Consider the following 19,558-nt stretch of genomic DNA (forward strand, 5'->3'; position numbering starts at 1 on the left):
GGCCGCCAAGGGGACCTTGGGTACGGTCGTGGGGGGGGGGCCCCGGGTACGGTCACGGGAGGGACGGGGACGTCGGGGATGCTCTGGGTGGGGGAGATGGCGACGGGGGCGAGCGGGGAGGGTGGGGACGGCCGGTGGGACATCCTGGGGACAGGGATGGTGGCGGGGTGGGGGATGAGGATGGCCACCGGCTCTCTGGGGACATTACTGGGAGGCGTTAGGGACGACGGGGACCTTGAGGAGGGTCACGGAGAAACCGGCACCCAGGGGATGGTCGCGAGGGGACAGAGACCCCGCTTGGGGACCCTGTGGGTGCCGGTGGCGGGGATGGGGACCCCGGGGGCTGCCAGCGGCCGGGTCCCCGCAGCGACGGCAGCCATCCCCTCCCGGGGGTCCCCGTCCCCGCGCTCACGGGCCCGTCGTAGCTGTAGCTCCGGTGGTTGAGCCGCCCCGACCGCGCCAGGGCGTGGAGCTGCACCCGGCCGTGGCAGCCGGACACCTTCCCTGCCCGGGCGCAGCAGGTGAGGGCGGCGGGTGCCTGTCCCCGTCCCCGTCCCCATCCCCGCCGGTGTCCCCCACCCTCCCCACGGCCCCCAGCCCCACCTTCCCCGTCCCTTCAGCCCCACATCCCCCGTCCGCCCAGCTCCAGCCTCCCCCTGTGTCCCCCCCCCAGCTCCATCCGCCACGTCCCTTCTCTGCCTGCACCCTCCCTGTCCCCACTGTGTCCCCCCACGCCATCCTCCCTGTCCCCCCACATCCCCTCAGCTCCATGTCCCCTGCGTCCCCACAGCTCCACCCTCCTGGTACCCCCTGCATCCCCCCCTCTCCATCCCCCCCTCTGCGTCCCCCCCAGCTCCGCCCTCCCCACCCCCCCACGTCTCCCCATCCCCCTTGTCCCCACTTTGTCCCCCCAGCTCCACCGTCCCTGTGCCCCCTGTGTCCTCCAGCTCCATCCTCCCTGTCCCCACTGTGTCCCCCCAATTCCATCCTCCCTGTCCCCCCGTGTCCCCCCAGCTCCATCTGCCCTGGCCCCCCTGCGTCCCCCTACCTCCGTCCCCCCTGTCCCCCCCCGGGTCCCCCCAGCTCCATCCCCCCTGTCCCCACGGTGTCTCCCCCGTCCCCACGGCGTGTCCCCCGTGCTCGAAGCCGGAGGAGTCGCGCGCCTTCCCGCCGGAGCGCGAGTAGAGCCCGAACCACGTCTCCTTCAGGTCAGCCCGGAAAGCCTCCTCCGAGGGGTCCAGCCCTGGGGGGACAGCGCTGCCGTGGGGACAGCCACCCCCTGCCCGGCCACCGACCCCCCCGGCCCTCCTCATCCTCACCTCCTACCCTTGGCGAGGAAGAAGCTCGTCAGCGCGGCCATGACGCGGGTCTGGAAGACGGCGGCGAGGAAGGCCTCCTCCTCCTCCTCCTCGGCCGTCACCGTCTCGTCGTGGCCCGTCACCTCCTCGTAGTTGTCCAGCGGGGCCAGGAAGCGGGAGAAGGTGGCCCGGGAGAAGAGCCGCTCCTCCGCCACGTAGGAGAAGAGCCTGGGACGCGGAGACCAGCGGGGTGACGGGGACGGGACGGGACGGGGGCGCTTGGGAACGGGTGCGGGGTGGATGGAGGGACGGGGGACGGAGAGGTGTGGGGTGGAGAGGTGGGGTGGAGATGTGGGGTGGAAATGTGGGGTGGAGAGAAGGGTGAAGAGATGGGCACAGGAGAGACAGGACATGGAGATGATGTGGGACGGAGAGATGTGGGGTGGAGATGTGGGGTGGAGATGTGGGGTGGAGATGTGGGATAGAGAGACGTGGGATAGACAGAAGGATGGGCAGGCAGGTGGGTAGGGATGGGTGGACAGAAAGACGGCTGGGGGTGGACAGACAGATGGTGCAAGGCTGGGAACACGGGAGCGAGAGGGCGGACGGCGGGACAGCGGGGGACCGGGGAGACGGGGAGACGGACGGAGAGACGAAACACGGACGGACAGAGGGACGCGCGGGCAGGTGGCTGCCAGGAAGGCCAAGGCGGATGGACGGACGCACGGACAGTTGGGTGCAGAGATGGATGGATAAACGGATGGAAGGACGGGTGGAGGGACAGACGGACAGACCGCTGGGCGAAGGAAGGTGCCCAGGAAGGAAGGTGCCCCCGCCGTCCCCCACGCCGGCAAAGGCCAGGAGCCAGAGCAGCCCCGGCGCTGCCATGGCGGTGCTTGGCCGCGCCGGCCTGGCCAGGGTCTTTATGGCGGCCGCTGTCACCGCCGATAACACCCAAAGGCTGCGCCGGCGGCACCTGGCCTCGCCGACAAGGGGGGGACGGCAGCACCCGGGGAGGGGGACACCCCGAGCCCGGCCGGGGCGGGTTTGGGGTTCAGCCGAACCCCACGAACAACCCCGGCTTTGTCCAGGCGCCGGCCGCCCCCCCCGGTTCGGCACGGCTCAGAGCCTGGCTGACCAAGGGGCGGTTTGGGGCCCCCCTCCCAATTTGGGGCCCCCCTCCCCTATCTTACCCCAGCCCCCCGTGGCCGTGGAGGGCAGGGGCTCCCCAGCCCCCCCCCCCTTGGGTGTTTTAACGCCCCAAAATGCCCGGGACCCCCACCGCGGCGCGGCCCTGCAGCAGCCCCCCCTTATCGCTGGGGCTGTTTAATGTTTAAGGGACCAAATGTGGCCCCTCCGAGACCTTCCCAGGGGTGGGGGGGGCAGGGCCCCCCCGCTCCGCCCCCGGCTCGGGGCTGGGCCGCGGGGGTCTTGGGGTACTGGGGGGGCCGTGGGGAGGAGCTAGGTCGGTTATGGGGGGGTCCTGGGGGTGGGATGGGGGCCCATGGGGACCTATGGGTGCTGGGGGGCTTATGGAGACCATGGGGCAGCCTAAGAGGATGGGGGGGGGGCGGGTGGATACCTGCACCCCATAGACCCCCCCCGGTACGGGGCGTCTGTGGGGTACATGGGGGCTTGTGGGGAACCCTGGGAGGGCTTCGGACTGTGGGGGGCTATGGGGTACCTGGGGGGGCTATAGGGACCGTGGTGCCGACCGGAGAAGCTTTGGGGGGGCAGAGTCACCGGGGAGCTATAGGGGGGCACGGGGGTGCCTAGGGGTATGTGGGGGCCATGGGGCATGGGGGTCAGGGGAGCCTTGGGGTCTGTAGGAGGTCTGGGGGGCCTGGGGGGTACAGGGGCCTATAGGCGACTCTAGGGGCCTATAGGAGGCCTAGGGGGCCTGGAGGAGTATGGGGGGCGTATGGAACCTTGGGGGCTGTAGAGGACCCGGGGGTCCTGGGGGAGATCCATGGGGACCTGGGGGGGGATCGGGGGGTCCCGGGGGGGGCTAATAGGGAACCTGGGGGTCTATAGGGGACCGGGGAGGCTATGGGGGCCCTGGGGGGCCCTGGGGGTCCTGGGGGTTCTCGGTGACCTGGGGGGCTACGGGGCTCCTGGGCTACGGGAGACCTGGGGGTCTGTGGGGGTCCTAGGGGACCCTGGGGGTAAGGGGGTCCCTAGGGCACCCGAGGCCGCTGTGGGGGTCCAGGGGGCCCTGGGGGGCTATGGGACGCCATGGGGCAGCTGGGAGGAGGAGGGGAGGCCCTGGGGGGGCTGCGGGGCTCTGGGGGGGCCCTGGGGGTCCCCGGGCCCCCACACCCCGCTCCCGCCGCCGCCATCCGGGCATTCACCCCGGCCGCGGCCTCAGGGCGCGCCGCGCGCATGCGCCTCCCTCACAGAACGCGCTTCCGCCCGTCCTTCCGCGAGCGCGTGCGCGGGCGGGGCGGGGCCGGGGCGCGCAGGCGCAGGGCGGTGGGCGTGGCGCGCAGGCGCAGTGCGGCGCTGGGCGCGGGGCCGGGATTTAAAGGGGCCGGAGCGGCGGGGCCGCGCTGCCCCCGGGACCCCCCGCCATGGTGTGCGGCGGCTTCGCCTGCTCCCGCAACGCCCTCTGCGCCCTCAACGTGGTCTACGTGGTGAGCGGGGCCGGGGGGCTGCGGGGGGCCGGGACCCCCGCCGGGGACCTGGGGTCCCCCCTGTTGTGGGGGGCTGCTCCGCCGGGCCGCCCCGCCTGAGGGGAGACGCTGCCGCCTCCCAAGGGGGGAGGCTGGGGGGGGGGGGGGCTGGGACCCCCCGGGGGTGTCGGGCCCTGCTGGGGGGTCGGGGTCCCCCGCGGTCCCTGGTGTGGGGCGGGGGGTGCCTGAGGCCCACAAGTGGGGAGCGGGGGTCAAAGGTCACCCCCCCCCCCATGTCCGCATCCCGGTGCCACCCCAACGGCCGGGGGGGATGGGGGGCCGGGCTGTGTCCCCCTGTGTCCCCCCCGGCCCCGGGGACCCCGCCCTGGCCCCCCGGGCTGCGTCCTCCCCCCCCACCTCCGGTGGCCCTGGGGACCTCGGGCTGTGCCCCCCCCCAGAGCCTTGAGGACCTCGCCCTGCCCCCCCCCCCCAGGCTGTGTTCCTCTCCCCCCCCCCCCCCCCCCCACCCCCCAAAAAAAGGTCCTGGGGGCCTCAGGCTGTGTCCCCCCCTCACTGACCCTGGGGACCTCACCCCACCCTTGAGGACACAGGGGGGTGACACAGAGTGACACCGGTGGGGGACAGCCACGGCCCTTGGTGGGGGGGACACGGTGGGACCCCCCCCACGCTGTCCTGGGCGGGGGGACCAGCCTCCTGCCAGCCCAGTTCCCCCAGCAGCGACACCCGACTGGGGAAACTGAGGCAGGGTGACACCAGGGTGCCCCCCGCCCCACAAGGGGGGGGGGTCCCCAAGTGACCCCCACACCCCCCCCCGCAGCTGGTGGGGCTGCTGCTGATCGGGGTGGCCGCCTGGGGCAAGGGCTTCAGCATCGTCTCCAGCATCCACCTCATCGGCGGCGTCATCGCCGTCGGCGTCTTCCTCCTCCTCATCGCCATCGTGGGGCTGGTGGGGGCCGTCCACCACCACCAGGTCATGCTCTTCTTCGTATCCTTCATTTGGGGGGGGGGGGGGGGGAAAGACACACGATGACGTGATGACACGATGACACACACACAAGATACACACACAGCCCCCCCCCAGTCTCGGTGTCCCCAGCCCCTCCTCGGTGTCCCCCCCGTGGGGATGCTGGGGGGGGGACAGGCAGGGACGGGGGGTGCTGAGCACGCTGGCACGGATCCAGCCCCCCCCCTAGAAGTCTTGGGGGGGGGGGGGGGGGAGGGCTGGGTATCCCTGGTTTTGGGAGGGGGGTGGGGGGTGTCCTGGAAGTGCCACCAGCGGGGACAGGAGGAGCTTCAGCCTCCACTCCCCCCCTCCATGGGCAGAGGGACGCCGGGGGGGGGGGGGCACTGGGGGGGCACTGTCCTGTCCCTCCCCAACCCGGCGTGTCCAGGCCCCCCCTTGACTCCGGCCCCCCAGTACATGATCATCCTCGGCCTCGTCTTCATCTTCCAGTTCGGCGTCTCCTGCTCCTGCCTGGCCATCAACAGGAGCAGGCAGGTGAGTCCTGCCCGCACCCCTGCCTGCACCCCCCGGGGGGGGGGGGGGCGCACACCGACCCCCATGCCCCCCCCCCCAGCCTCCTGCCGGCCCCTGGGGGGGTCCGCAGCCCCCCAGGATGGGCACGGGGATGGGGTCCATGGGGACTCCCCCTCCAACCCTTGGTGGCCCCGCACTGCTGGGGGGGGGGGGGGTGTCCCCATGGTGGTGTGGGGGGGGACACGACACACGGGGGGGGGGTCAGTGGCTGAATTTTGGGGCGGGGCGGTCCTGCCCGGTGCCCCCCCCGCACAGGAGGGGCTCTTCAGCTCGGCTTGGTCCCTCCTGAGCAACAAGACGAGGATGGAGCTGGAGCAGCGGCTGGACTGCTGCGGGCTGCTCAACCGCAGCGCCGACCCCCCCGCTGCCCACGCCTTCCAGGCTGACTTCCCCGTCTGCCCCGCCGTGAGTTTTGGGGTGGGGGGGTCCCCCCAAAGCCCCTCTCCCCCCCCCCCCCGCCCCACCACTCACCCAATCTCTTTACCCCCCCCCAAGAAATGCAAGACCCTGCTGGGCAAGGACCCCCACGCCAAGTGCCTGACCTGCGGCGAGAAGATGCTCCAGCACTTGGACGAAGCCCTGAAGATTTTGGGGGGGGTCGGGCTCTTCTTCAGCTTCACGGAGGTAATGGGGCGGGGGGCGGGAGTCACGTGCACTTTGGGGGGGGGTCACTGGAGCCCCCCCTCACCGCCCCCTCTCTTTGCAGATCCTGGGAGTGTGGCTGGCCATGCGCTACCGCAACCAGAAAGACCCCCGGGCCAATCCCAGCGCCTTCCTATAGCCGGGGGGGGGGGGGACACACGGGACACAGGGTACCCCCCCTGCCACACACGGGACCCCCGCCATGTCCCCAGCTGCCCCCCGCAGCCTCATGAAGCCTTGGGCACGTGTCGTCCCCCCCAGGGCAGACGGTGGCCGGTGGTGGCAACCCCGGGGGGGGCCCACGGCCACCCCGGTCCGTGCTGGGAGGGGACGCCGCGCCAGGAGCCACCCCCCCGCCCCCAGGGCACAGCACAGCCCCCCCCCCAGCCAACACCGTACCCCCTCACCCCAGTCTGATCCCCCCCAAACTGGTGCACACTGGTTATTTATACCCAGGGAAGGGGACGGGCAGCCCCCTGCACCCCACGGCGTCCCCGTCCCCCCCCCCCCCACCCAGCCTGGCCCTGGGGGGGCACCCAGTGCCCCCCATCCCCCCCCATGCTGCTGGGGGGGAGGGGCAGGGTGGCACATCCCTTCCTGGCCCCCCCCCCCCCAGCTGCCACCGCAGGGACGTCACCGTGTCCCCGTTCAAATAAACGCCCTACCGCGACTCCGGCTCCGGCTCTCCGTGGGGCAGCACCCCCGTGTCATCCCCCTCCCCTGTCACTGTCACCGTGTCCCCCCCCCGTGACACACGAGAGGTGGGCAAGAAGGTGGGTGGGGGGCCAGGGTGCTGCCCCCGCCCCTTTATTAGCAGAGAAGTGGGGTGCCTGTCCCCGTGCCCCCCAAATCCCCACGCCCCCCCCTTGCACGAGGGCTCCCCGTGTCCCCCCCAGCTCCGTCGTGCGAGCAGAGCACCAGTGCAGAGGAGCGGGGCCTTCCCTTGCACGCGGCTCGCACGAGGATGGGGGGGGTGGCATGTCCTTCCAGCTCGCACGAGGACGGGGGGGTCAGGTCCTTCTTGCATGAGGATGGGGGGGTGTCACCTCCTCGTACGAGGACGGGGGGGTCACGTCCCTCCTTCTTGCACGAGGACAGGGGAGTCACCTCCTTCTTGCACGAGGATGGGGGGGGGGGGGGGGTCACGTCCCTCCAGCTCGCACGAGGATGAGGGGGGAGCCCGTGTCCTTCTTGCATGAGGATGGGGGGGGCACCTCCTTTTCCAGCACCCACCTCGCACGGGGGGGCACATCCTGCTTGCACGAGGGGGTGCTCCAGCTCCCCTCGTGCGGGGGGGGGGGGGGGGTGTCCCAGACCCCGTGCGAGCCCCTCGCACATCCCTGGGGCTGGGAACGGCTCCGTTCCCTGTGTCCATAACCGCGGGGGGGTACAGCGGGGGGGCTCCCTGCAATAAAGGGGGGATCCCCCCCCCAAATCCAGTCCTGGGTGCCCCCCCGGGGTGGCTGCTACCCCTCGCCCGCCCCCCGGTCCTGGAGGTAGAGGTGCCGCAGGGCGTCGTAGGCAGAGATCCGCTTGTAGGGGTTGAAGGTCAGCATCTCCTGGGGGACGGACACGGGGACACCGTCAGGGGACACCGGGGGGGGGCATCATCGTCACCCCCCCCCCCTCCACGCACCCAAAGGGGTCTGCAGAACTCGGGGTGCGACGTGGGTCCCGTCGTTCCGTGTCCCCCCACCCAGGGTGCTTCGTGTCCCTTTGTGCGCGTCCCCGACCGTGTCCCCTGCCACCCCGTGTCGTGTCCCCCCCCCCCTCCCCGTGTCCCCCCCCCCTCACCAGCAGCAGCTGGGTCCCCAGTGGCTCCATCTCGGGGACGAAGCCCTCGACGGGCTGGGGGGGCCGGGCGGAGAAGGCGCAGCGGGGCAGGGCCACGTCCAGGGGCCAGTCGTCCTCCACGGGGAGCCCGATCATGCTGGGGGGGGGACACGGGGTAAGGGCTGGGGGACCCCCAGGCCCAGCCCCCCAACACCCCCAGCCCCATCTTGCATCACCCCTCCCCCAAGAATCACACCCCCCCCAGCCCCCCCAGATCAACCTCCCCCAGCCCCCACACCCCACCTTGGGACCCCCAGCCCTGTCCCAGCCCCCCCCAACCCGGAACACCCCCAGCCCCATCCCAGGACCCCCCAAAACTCACTCAAAAATCTTGCCCAGCTGGTCGGCCTCCGAGTTACCGCAGAAAAGTGGCCTTGGGGGGGGGACACACACAGGGATGTCACCAGGGTGGGGGGACACAGGGACACCCCCCCCCCGGCGAGGGGTGACCTGACCATCCCCCACCAGCGTCACCTACCCAGCAGCACCCCGGGACCCACACAAGTGTCCCCTGGTGTCGTCCCCCTCCCCTGGTGTCGTGTCCCATCCGCCCCCCCCCCCCCCCCCCCCCCCCCGGTGTGTCCCCCCCGCCCCGGGGCGTCCCCCCGTGTCCCCTCCCCGCTCACTTCCTCCGGAACATCTCGGCGAAGATGCAGCCCACGCTCCACATGTCCACGGGCGTCGCGTAGGTCGACTGCAGCAGCACCTCGGGCGCCCGGTACCACAGCGTCACCACCTGCCGCGGCACCGGCACCCGCTCAGCCGGCCCCACGGCCACCCGGCCCCACGGCTGCACGAGCCTGGGGTCACCTGGCCCCACGGCGGCCCAGCTACCTGAGCCCCATGGCCACCCGGACCTGTGGGCACTGGGGATCCACAGCTCCCAGGACCCACGGCCACCTAGATCTGAGCCTACCTGGGACCCATAGCTTGGGGTTCACGGGCGACCCAACCCGTGGCCACCAGGACACCCAGCCCCACAGCCACCTGGCCCTATGGCCACCCAGCTCCACAGCCAACTTGCTCTAGAGCCACCCTGGACCCACAGCTCCTTGGGTTCATGGCCAACCCAACCAGTGGCCACCGGGACCCACGGCAACCCAGATCTGTGCCCACCGGGGCCCCACAGCTCCTTGGGTTCATGGCCAACCCAACCAGTGGCCACCAGGACCCAGGGCCACCCAGCTCCACATCAAGATCTGGGTGGTCCCACAGCCACCCAGAGCTGCAGACAGCTCGTTCTAGAGCCACCGATGACCAACAACTCCATGGATTCACAGCCAAACCCGACCCGTGGCCACCAGGACCCACAGCAACCCAGATCTGAGCCTACCTGGGCCCCACAGCTCCTTGGAGTCATGGCCAACCCAACCCATGGCTACCAGGACACCCAGCCCCACAGCCACCCTGGCCCTATGGCCACCCAGATCTGTAACCACCCAATGCCATGGCCACCTGGCTCTAGAGACACCCTGGACCCGCAGCTCCTTGGCTTCATGGCCAACCTGACCCATGGCCACCAGGACCCACGGCAACCCAGATCTGAGCCTACCTGGGGCCCACAAATCCTTGGGTTCATGGTCAACCCAACCCATGGCCACCATGACCCTGGGCCACCTAGATCTGAGGCTAGCAGGACCCACAGCTCCTTGAATTCATAGGCAACCCAACCTGTGGCCAGCAGGACCCACGGCAACCCAGATCTGAGCCTACCTGGGACCCATAGATCCTTGGGTTCATGGCCAACCCAACCCATGGCCAACCCAACCCATGGCCACCAGGACCCGGGGCCACCTAGATCTGATCCTACCTGGGACCCACAGCTCCTGCCACCCAGCCCCACAGCCCCTAGGACCCCCACCACCACCACGCACCACAGGGGTCAGGGCCATCTGGCAGCTGTAGATGCGGGCCAGGCCGAAGTCGGCCAGCTTGACCTGCCCGCTGCTGGTCACCAGGATGTTCTCGGGCTTGAGGTCCCGGTGCACGATGCAGTTCGAGTGGAGGAAGTCGAGGCCACGGAGGAACTGACGCATCAGGTCCTGGCAGGGGACAGCACCGGCGTGAGCGGACCCCTCCCCCAAGTCCTCGTCCCCCCACGTCCTCGGTCCTTTGACCCACCTTGATGGTGTCGAGGGGCAGCCCGGGCGCAGGCGCCTTGTCCAGGTAGGTCTTCAGGTCCTGGTCCACGTGCTCGAAGACCAGCGTCACCTTGGTCTCGCGCTCCGTCCGCATGGTGGCACAGACGTCCATCAGCCTGGGCACGGGGGGGATGGGGGTCAGTGGGGCGACGGGTCCCCCAGGACACCCCTCGCTGCTCCCTGCCCCCCCACGCAGGAGATGCAAGGGTGGGAGATGGTCCCCCATCTCCTGTCCCCCCCACCCCACGGCCACGGGGCAGGAGGTGGTGCCTGTCCCTTGTCCCCCACCCCGTGGCCACAGAGCAGGACCACGGCGTGAAGCCAAGAGGCAGGAGATGGCTCCTGTCCCCTCCGCCCCATGGTTGTGGGGCAGGAGATGTCATCTACCCCCCGTCCCCCACCCCATGGCTATCGAGCAGGGCCACGTATGAAGCCAAGAGGCAGGAGATGGCTCCTGTCCCCCACCCCGTGGCCACGGAACGAGACCCCGGGGCAAGAGACGACGCAAAGCCCCTCAGCCCCCAAGCATGGCCGTGGGGCAGATGTTGGCCGTCCCCTGTCCCCCGCCCCACGGCCCTGCAGCAGGACCAGGGGGTGACGCCAAAAGGCAGGAGATGGCGCCCGTCCACCCACCCCACAGCTGTGGGGCAGGAGACGGCCTGTCCCCTGTCCCCCACCCCACGACCTCGGGACGAGACCCCGGGGCGGGGGATGACGCAAAGTCCCTTAACCCCCAAGCACGATGCAGCAGGAGACGGCGGCCTCCCCTGAGCCGCGCCGTGGGGCGGCGCCGTGGGGCTCACCGGACGATGTTGGGGTGGTCGAAGTGCTCGAGGCGCTTGAGGAGGGCCACCTCGCGGACGGTGCTGAGGGGGAGCCCGTTCTCCGTCGTCTGCACCCGCACGTTCTTCAGGGCCACGAACTTGCCGCTCTGCAGGTCCCGCGCCTTGTAGACGGTGCCGTAGGCGCCCACGCCGATCTCCGCCACCGGCTCGTACTGCGCCCGCCCCTCCTGCGCCATCCTGCCGCGGCCCTGCGCCGCCCGTCAGCCGCCGCCCGCAGCGAGACCCCCGGCACCCCACGGTGAGACCCCCGGCACCCCACAGCCCCGGGCACTCAGCACCCAGCGCCCCACAGCCCCCAAGCACAACCCCCCCCCCCAGCGCCTGCCAGCCGGCACCCAGCACCACACCCCCCCCGGCACCCAGCACCCCACAGCGAGACCCCCAGCACCCGGTGCCCCGCACCCCTCTGGTGCCCTCCAGCCAGCGCCCAGCACCCCGCAACCCAGCACCCCACACCCCCCGGCACCCAGCGCCCCACCACCCCCAGCACCCGCCAGCCCGCACCCAGCGAGCCCCCCGGCACCCCCCACCCCCGGCACCCCACACCCCCGGCACCCAGTGCCCCTCGATACCCAGCGCCCCCCCAGCACCCGGCGGCCCCCTGGGACCCCCCCAGCACCCACCAGCCGGCACCCGCACCCCCCGCTCCCCCCACCCAGCACCCTGCGACCCCCCCCACACGACAACCAGGCCCCCCCGACACCCGGCACCCCCCGACCAGCCCCCCCCATCGCGCCCCCCGGCCCCGGGCACTGCCCCGCCCCCCCGCGACCCTACAATAACAACCCCGGGGCCGCCCCCTCCCCCGCTGCCACGCGTGGACCCCGGACGGAGCCCGGCGGGCGGGGGGGGGAGGGGCACCCGCGTGGCCGGGGCTCGCACGTGGGGGGGGGGGGGGGCCACGTGCGCGGGGGGGCCCCGGGACTCACCGGGTGGCGGCGCGCGGGACTCGGCGGCGCGGGCCGGGCGGGGGCGGGGCTGGAGGACCGGAACCAGCGAGTCGGGCCGGCCGGAAGGGCCGGGGGGGGGGGGGGGGGGGGGGAGGGACTCGGACGGCGGGGTCCCGGGGGGGGCGGCCCCGCCCGCCGGGCTCCGTCCGCGGCTGCCCCGGGGGGGGAGGGGCCGGCACGCGGGGGTCCGGGGGGGGGGAGGGGCGCTCGGAGAGCGGGGACCCTCCGGGGGGGGGGGGGGAGGAGGGGCGGCGCCCCCGGCCGGACTCGAACCCGCGGCCCCGGGAGGGACCGGAGGGAGACGGGGGGGGGGTGGGGGCTGCGGGACCCCGGGACACGCGTGCGCAGAGGCGGGGCCCGCGGGCACGGACACGCCCCGTGTGCGGCCCCCGGCCCCGCCCCACACCCGGTGCCCCCCCCCGCGCCCGCGCTGCTGCGACCCGGGGGGACACGGGCCGTGGGGGGGGACACGGGGCTGCGTGGGGGTGGCGGGGAGACGCGGGGTTGGAGGAGAGGGTGGCCGGGGGGGACACGAGGGGACACGGCACCCACGGGCACGCGGGGGGTGGGGGGTGCCGGGGGTCGCGGGACCCCCCCGGGCTCTGTCCGTGGTGCTGCAACGGCCGCACGGCGGCAGCGGGATCACGGGGGGACCGGACCCACGGGGGGAACTGAGCCCACGCGGAGGCGGTGAGGGGGCCCACGGGGAGACCCGGGCCCGTGGGGGGGAGGAGGGGGGCACTCAGATGCGTGCGTGCAGCTCTCCCCGTGCACGGGCACACGCGTGGGCACCTCCCCCCAGCCCTACCCCTCCCCACGCTGCCCCCAGCCCCACCCGTGGGGTGCGGGGTCCCACGGGTGCCCCAGGGCCGGGGGGGGGGGGGGAGGTCGGCGCGGTGCCGGTGTCACCGCGCTCGGCTGCGTCAGGGGCCCCACGAGGGTCCAGAGTCCCCCGGCGCTGACATCAGCGCGGTCCCCACGTGGGACACTGACACCCCCCCCCTCGTGGGAGGCACCACCCGTGTTAACCCTGCCCTGGCCGGCGTGGGGCAGGGCCCCCGGCCACCCCCCGGGGCACCGTGGGGGGACGGTGGGGTCCCAGGGGGTGACAGCGAGGTCACGGGGGGGGGTGGCAGCAGGGTCACGGGGGGGTGACAGTCCCGTCACGGGGGGGGTGACAGCAGGGTCACGGGGGGGTGACACAGCCACGGGGGTGGAGGCCCGGGTGGACAGGGGGCCCGGCCCGTGGCATCGCTTCGGTGCCGGGACCCCACTCGGGACCCCCGTGCTCCCCCCACGGCCCCCCCCGCAGCCGGGCAGGGGGGTGCGGGGGGGCCGCGCTCTGCCCCCGCCCTGGGCCGCGCCGGAGCCGCCCGGCGGCTGCGGGGCCACGTCACCCCTGGGTGCTGCCGGCACGTCGGGGCAGGCACCCACCCACCCGCCCACCGGCACCCCACGGCGCACCTGGGGGGGGGGGGGGGGGGGGCGCGGCGGGCGCTGAGTCACCCCGAAACCCCGCGGGGGGGGGGGGCAGGGAGCACCCCGGCACCAAGACACCCAAACGCCTTCATCAGCCAATAAATAAACCTTTAAATAGCCCGGCGCGGCCACGAGCAGCGGCCACAGGCGTGGGGGGGGGCACCGCCGGGGTCAAGGCCACCGCCAGGGTCAAGGCCACCGCCGGGGTCAAGGCCATCCTGGGGTCAAGGCCACCGCCGGGCTCGGCGGCCACCGCCGGGGTCAGGGCCGTCATGGGGTCAAGGCCACCGCCGGGGTCGGGGCCACCGCCGGGGTCGGTAGCCACCGCCGGAGTCAGGGGCCAGCGCTGAGGTCGGGGCCACACACGCGTCGTCCCTCGCCGGTCCCCGCTCATCGGCTGAGGAACTGGAGGTTGATGGTGGCCTCGGGGACGAGCAGCGTGCGGGTCATGGGGCGGACGCGGCCACCGCCGGGCTCCGGCCGCACCTCGAAGCGCAGCAGGATCTGCCGGGAGCCGGAGCAGGGAGAGGGATGAGGGATGCCGGGGACACGGGGACAGCTGGGGACAGCTGGGGACGGGGGGGTGGCTCTCACCTGCGCCAGCGCCAGGTGGATCTCCAGCTCGGCGAGGCGGCGGCCGACGCAGCTGCGTTTGCCGACGCCGAAGGGCAGGGAGGCGAAGGGGTGACGGGCAGCGTCCCGGTGCAGCCAGCGCTCCGGTCGGAAGGAGTCGGGAGCCGGGAAGAGGCGGCCGTCCCGGGAGGTGGTGTAGTGACAGAGGGTGATGAGGGTCTGGGGGGGGGGGACACACACCGGGGTGAGCGGGGACACGGGGACCCCCCGGGGACGGCGGGGGCCCGGCCCGGAGCTCACCTTGCGGGGCACCAGGTAGTCGCCCACGCGGATGTCGCGGTCGGGGACGACGCGGGCGTTGGCGGGGATGACGGGGTAGAGCCTGCGCGGGGACGGGGGGTCTGTCACCGACGCCGTCGCCATCCCTGTCCCCGTCGCCATCCCCACCCCATCTTCATCTCCATCCTCGTCCTTGTCTCCAACCCTGTCCCCATCTTCATCTTCATCCCTGCCACTGTCCCCATCCTCATCCTCATCTCCGTCCTTGTCCCCATCCCCATCCCAGTCCCGTCTTCATCCCTGCCACCGTCCCCATCCTCATCCCCATCCCCACCCCCACCCCCGTCCCCATCTTCATCCCTGGTCTTGTCCCCATCCCCGTCCCCATCCCTGTCCCATCCTCGTCTTCATCCCCATCCCTCTCATCATCCCCAGCCTCATCCCCATCTTTGTCCCTGTCCCCTCCCCATTCCCCTCCTCGTCCCCATCCCCATCCTCAGCCACATCCCTGCCCCCATCTTCATCCTCATCCGCACCCCCGTCCCCGTCCCCATCTTCATCCCTGTCCTTGCCCCCTCCTCAGCCCCATCCCCGTGTCCCCGTCCCCACCTCAGGGTCTCCTTCACCACAGCCCTCAGCAGGGGCACCTGCCCCAGCGCGGTGGCCGAGGGGCCGCAGCCGCTGCCCAGCGCCGCCGCCAGCTCCCGGTGCAGCGCCGCCTGCACCCCGGGGTGCCGCGCCAGCTCGTACAGGCTCCACGACAGGGTGCTGGAGATCTGCGGGGGGAGGCGGCGTCAGCGGGACCCCACGGAGCTGGGGACACCACCCCGCGTCCCCTCCTCACCGTGTCCACCCCGGCCAGCAGCAGCTCGGTGACGTTGCCGTAGATGACCTTCATGGGGACCTTCTCCCGGGCCAGGTGGTCGGTGAGACACGTCTTCGCCGCCGGTTCCCCCGGCTCGGCCGCCTCGGCCATGCGCCGGTCGATGTGACCCTTGGCTGGAGAGGACGAAGCCCCGTGAGCGTCACCGTGGCCGAGGGACGTCAGCTGTCCCCGTGTCCCCTCGGCGTCCCCTCACCGAAGGCGAACATGTAGTCCCAGGCCTCGCAGAAGGTCTGCCAGGGCTTGGGGAAGAGGCGGTGGAGGGGCTTGGGCATGGCCATGGTGAGCAGCGTCATGACGAACATGGTGTTGATGGAGCGGATGAAGGTCTCCGTGTCCCGCGGCACCTCCTGCTCCAGGCAGCCCAGGCGGGAGGCGAAGAGGACGGAGGAGATGCCTGTCGGGGGCAACGGGGGTGAGCCAGGGGACGAGGGGAGCCCTGGGGACATGGGGAGCCCTTGGGGACGCGGTGGGGACGAGAGGCACCCTGGGGACATGGAGCTCCATGAAGAACATGGGGAGAAGTCCTTGGGCATGGGGTGGGGACAAGGGGCATCTTGGAGGCCATGGGGAGCACCACGGGGGACATTGGGAGCCCTGGGGGACACAGGAGTCCTTGGGGACATGGTTGGGATGTGGCGGGGACCTTGGGGACGTGGAGGACCTTGGAGAACATGAGGAGCACCATGAGGAACGTGGGGAGCCCCGGGGGGACACACACAGGAGTCCTTGGGGACATTGGGGGACAAAGGGTGCCCTGGGCACATGGGGTGCCATAGGGGACATGGGAAGTCCTGGGGACACAGGGAGTCCCTGGGGGACATGGGAGACTCTGAAGGACATGGGATGTCCCCAGGGAAATGGGGAGCCCTGGGGGGACACGGGGAGACCCTGGGGGACACAGAAGTCATGGGGAGGCCCTGGAGGATAAGGCAACCATGGGGACAAGGGGACACGGCAGGTCCTGGGGGACACGGGGAGCCCCAGGGGGGACACGACGAGGAGACCCTGGGGGACACGGGGACATCGGGAGGCCCTGGAGGATAAGGGAACCATGGGGACGTGGGGACACAGCAGGTCCTGGGGGACACAGGGAGTCCCTCGAGGGACACGGGGAGCCCCAGGGGCCCACAGCCCCGCCCCCCCCCCGCCGCCCCCCCCCCCCCCACCTTCCAAGCCGAACTTGTAGAACTCGGTGGCGATGTCGGGGACGAGGTGCTGGGGGTGACGGTCGCGCTGGCGCTGCAGCCGCCGCAGCAGGTCGCCCACCACGCTGGCCACCGGCCCCGCGTACCCCTCGGCCGCCCGCGGCCGCAGCAGCAGCCGCCCCAGCAGCCTGCGCAGCCGCTGCCACTCCTCGCCCTCCCTGCGGGACCGGGGACACGGGTGACGCGCGGGGACGCGGGGGACGCGCGGGGACGCGGCGGATGCGCGGGGACGCGGGGGACGGGGCCCCCCCAAGGAAGAGGCTGGCGCGCCCCGGGCGCGAGCGTGGGCACCCGCCTGTGCCGACGACAGGCCCCTGCACGTCCCCGTGCCCACGGGTGGGTGCCCGCGGGCGGCCGGGGGGGCTGGCGTGGGGCTGGGGGGCGGGGGCTGCGCATGGGGTCGGGGGGCTGAGCACGGGCTTGGGGGGCCGGTTCTGGGGTCTGGGGGGGCTGCACAGGGTGGGGGGCTGCGCATGGAGCTGGGGGGCTGCGCAGGGGGTTGGGGGGCCGGTTCCGGGGTCTGGGGGGGCTGCGCATGGGGTCGGGGGGTGTACACAGGGTGGGGGGGCTGCGCATGGAGCTGGGGGGCCGCGCAGGGGGTTGGGGGGTGCACGTGGCGTCGGGGGGTGTGCAGGAGCTTGGGGGGCTGCGCATGGGGCCGGGGGGGCGTACACGGGGTCGGGGGGGGCTCGGCACGGAGCTGGGGGGCTGCGCAGGGGGTCGGGCAGGCGTACACGGGGGCCAGGGGCTGCGCGCGGGCTTGGGGGGCTGGAAAGAAGGTCGGGGGGCTGCGCACGGAGCTGGGGGGCTGCGCACGGAGCCGTGGGGCAGAGCACAGGGTCGGGGGGCTGCACGCGGGGTTATGGGGGTTCGGGGCTGCGCACGGGCGTACGGGGACTCGGGGACCCCGGTCTCCCCGCCCTGCGGCCCCGTGCCCACGCAGGGGCCGTGGCTCTCCCCTGGCAGTTACTCACATCCTGCTTGGGGGGCCGGGGGGAGCGGGGAGCGGCTGGGGGGGGGCAGCGGCAGGGCCGGGGGGGCCTGAATCACGGCTGAGTCACCCCGGGCTCGCCGGGCCCTTCCCGCGCCCGCCCCGGCGGCTGCGGCCCCGCGGGACGCCCTTCCCGGAACGGGAGCGGGGCACGGGGGGGGCCGGGGTGGGAGCCCCTCGGGGCACGGACACCCCACAGCACCCACGGGGGCCCCACGGGGCAGAGAGACACCCCACAGCCCTCGGGGGAGCCCCCGGCCCCGTGCGCGGCCCCGCAGCTCTGCGTAGAGCCCCCCGACCCCCCGTGCAGCCCCCCGACCCCCTGCACGCACCCCGCGACCCCCCGTGCAGCCCCCCCGCCCCCACACACAGCCCCCAGACCCCGCCCGCGACCCCCCGAATCCCGCGTGCGGCCCCCGGACCCCGGGCACGGCCCTCAGACCCCTACACGCCGCCCCCAATCCCATGTGGAGCCCCCAGACCCACGTGCAGGTCCCCAACCTCTCTGTGCAGCCCCCAGACCCCCGTGCGGAGCCCCCAGCCCCCCAGCCCCAGCCCCCAGGCCCCATGGGCAGCCCCCCGACCCCGTGTGTGGCCCCCAGGTTCCCATTCGCAATCCCCAGACCCCACGTGGAGCCCCCAGACCCCCATGCACAGTCCCCCCAGCCCTGTATGCAGCCCCCAGACTCCCCTGTGCAGCCCCCAGACCCCATGTGCAGCCCCCAGACCCCACGAGCAGACCCCTGACCCCCACACACAGCCCCCAGACCTCCGGGCGCAGCCCCCAGCCCTCATGCACAGCCCCTCATCCCCATGTGCAGTCCCCAGGCCCTCGGGCACAGCTCCCTGACCCCTGGGCAGAGACCCCAGACCTCGTGGGCAGCCCCCAGACCCCATCCACAGCCCCCAGACCCCATAGGCAGCCCCCAGACCCCATGGGCAGCCCCCAGACCCCATGGGCAGCCCCCAGACCCTGTGGGCAGCCCCCAGACTCCATCCACAGCCCCCAGACCCCCGTGGGCAGCCCCCAGACCCCAGCCCCAGCCCCCAGCCCCAGCCCCAGCCCCCAGCCCCCTATGCCCAGCTCCCAGCCCCCTGGGCAGAGCCCCCGGCCGCCATGGGCAGCCCCCAGCCCCACTCACGCGGTGAGCAGCCCACAGGCGTGCCCGCGGCAGACCCGGTAATCCTTCCAGGAGGAGAGGTGGGAGCGGACGGGGAAGTCGCCCTCCTGCCGCAGCACCTGCTCGATCAGCCCGGCCTCCGCCACATGCACCGTCAGGATGGGCCCGAAGCTCGCCTTCCACACCGGCCCGTAGCGGGCACGGCCCTCCACCTGCAGGGACACGGGGACGTGGCACCGGGGTGGCACCAGGGTGGCCTCGGGGCAGGGACCCGGAGCCTCGGGGAGATGCCGGGCAGGAGGGGACCGGCCGCGGTGCAGGGGGTGGTGGTCCCGGTGTCCCGGTGGTCCCAGCCCTGCTGTGCCCACCCGTGGGTGGCCCCGGGGCCCCGTCCTGGGTGCCGCTGCTCACCCGTCCCGGGAGCCCAGCCAGGGCACAGCGTGCCCGGTGAGGGGTTAACCATTAGCAGCCGCCGCTCGGTGAGAGCCCAGGGCTGGTCCCTGTCCCCGCCGAGCCCCAGGCATTGAGGTCAGGGTCCCCTGTCCCCACCAAGCCCCAGGGCGGTGGGAACAGGGTCCCTTTGTCCCCTCTGAGCCCCAGGGATTGAGATCGGGCTCCCCTTATCCCCTCCAAGACCCAGGTTTGTGAGACTGGGGTCCCCTTGTCCCCTCTGAGCCCCAGGGATTGAGATCAAGGTCCCTCCGTCCCCTCCAAGCCCCGGGGCAGCAAGAACAGGATCCTCCCTATCGTTTTCAAGCCCCAGGGCAGTGGGACTGGAGCTCACCCCGTCCCCTCCAAGCCCCAGAGCAGTGGGAACGGGGTCCCCCTGTTCCCTCCAAGCCTCAGGTTGGTGGGACCGGGGTCCGACTAATCCCTTCAAAGCTCCAGGGCAGCAAGACCAGGGTCCCCCCATCCCCAAGCCCCAGGGCAGCAAGACCAGGGTCCCCCCATCCCCTCCATGTCCCAGGGCAGAAGGATCAGGGTCCCCCTGTCCCCTCCATGTCCCAGGGGTGGTAGGAACACGGTCCCCTTCTCCCCTCCAAGCCCCAGTGCGGTGGGACTGGGGTGCTGCTGTCCCTGCCAAGCCCAAGGTGGTGGGACTGGGGTCCTCTCCAGCCCCTCCAAGCCCCACAGTGGTGGGAATG

The 19,558-nt window shown here is 72.8% G+C and overlaps 3 protein-coding genes across 5 annotated transcripts; 1 reads left to right on the forward strand and 2 right to left on the reverse strand.

The window, feature by feature from the left end:
• Positions 1–3,765: 3,765 nt before the first annotated feature.
• Positions 3,766–6,774, forward strand: TSPAN31 (tetraspanin 31). Of its 3 annotated transcripts, none has more exons than XM_075489749.1 (6): positions 3,767–3,931; positions 4,791–4,916; positions 5,349–5,429; positions 5,724–5,873; positions 5,964–6,092; positions 6,175–6,774. In XM_075489749.1, the coding sequence occupies exons 1-6, from the start codon at positions 3,869–3,871 to the stop codon at positions 6,247–6,249; spliced, it is 624 nt and encodes a 207-aa protein (XP_075345864.1). In that variant the 5' UTR covers positions 3,767–3,868; the 3' UTR covers positions 6,250–6,774. The 3 variants fall into 3 exon arrangements, with proteins under 3 accessions (XP_075345865.1, XP_075345864.1, XP_075345863.1); XM_075489748.1 differs by having other exon boundaries at positions 3,768–3,931; positions 4,749–4,916; XM_075489750.1 differs by lacking the exon at positions 5,724–5,873 and having other exon boundaries at positions 3,766–3,931; positions 4,749–4,916.
• A 582-nt stretch (positions 6,775–7,356) lies between these two features.
• On the reverse strand, positions 7,357–11,959 carry CDK4 (cyclin dependent kinase 4). The gene is made up of 8 exons (XM_075489747.1): positions 11,859–11,959; positions 10,888–11,117; positions 10,065–10,200; positions 9,818–9,985; positions 8,570–8,679; positions 8,266–8,316; positions 7,905–8,040; positions 7,357–7,669 (listed from the first exon to the last, which is right to left on the reverse strand). The coding sequence occupies exons 2-8, from the start codon at positions 11,103–11,105 to the stop codon at positions 7,577–7,579; spliced, it is 912 nt and encodes a 303-aa protein (XP_075345862.1). The 5' UTR covers positions 11,106–11,117; positions 11,859–11,959; the 3' UTR covers positions 7,357–7,576.
• A 1,652-nt stretch (positions 11,960–13,611) lies between these two features.
• Positions 13,612–18,816, reverse strand: CYP27B1 (cytochrome P450 family 27 subfamily B member 1; the record flags this gene model as incomplete). The annotated part of the gene is made up of 8 exons (XM_075489736.1): positions 13,612–13,862; positions 13,953–14,150; positions 14,232–14,313; positions 14,820–14,986; positions 15,055–15,209; positions 15,290–15,490; positions 16,263–16,459; positions 18,435–18,816. Coding segments are annotated over 8 exons (1,496 nt in total), but the record flags the coding sequence as incomplete, so codon positions are not given.
• Between the last annotated feature and the right edge of the window lie 742 nt (positions 18,817–19,558).

Source organism: Mycteria americana, unplaced genomic scaffold (genome assembly GCF_035582795.1).
Source record: "Mycteria americana isolate JAX WOST 10 ecotype Jacksonville Zoo and Gardens unplaced genomic scaffold, USCA_MyAme_1.0 Scaffold_35, whole genome shotgun sequence".
Taxonomy (NCBI): Eukaryota; Metazoa; Chordata; class Aves; order Ciconiiformes; family Ciconiidae; genus Mycteria; species Mycteria americana.

What these genes read in the sequence shown, in the direction of transcription:
- TSPAN31 (XM_075489748.1), top strand. Translation starts at nt 3,869, where the DNA reads ATGGTGTGCGGCGGCTTCGCCTGCTCCCGCAACGCCCTCTGCGCCCTC. An exon ending in CCCTCAACGTGGTCTACGTG is followed by an intron (nt 3,932 to 4,748) that starts GTGAGCGGGGCC and finishes CCCCCCCCGCAG; the next exon opens with CTGGTGGGGCTGCTGCTGAT. An exon ending in CCATCAACAGGAGCAGGCAG is followed by an intron (nt 5,430 to 5,723) that starts GTGAGTCCTGCC and finishes CCCCCCGCACAG; the next exon opens with GAGGGGCTCTTCAGCTCGGC.
- CDK4 (XM_075489747.1), bottom strand. Translation starts at nt 11,105, where the DNA reads ATGGCGCAGGAGGGGCGGGCGCAGTACGAGCCGGTGGCGGAGATCGGC. An exon ending in AGATGGCCCTGACCCCTGTG is followed by an intron (nt 8,680 to 9,817) that starts GTGCGTGGTGGT and finishes GTGCCGCGGCAG; the next exon opens with GTGGTGACGCTGTGGTACCG. An exon ending in TGGGGACCCAGCTGCTGCTG is followed by an intron (nt 7,670 to 7,904) that starts GTGAGGGGGGGG and finishes TCCGTCCCCCAG; the next exon opens with GAGATGCTGACCTTCAACCC.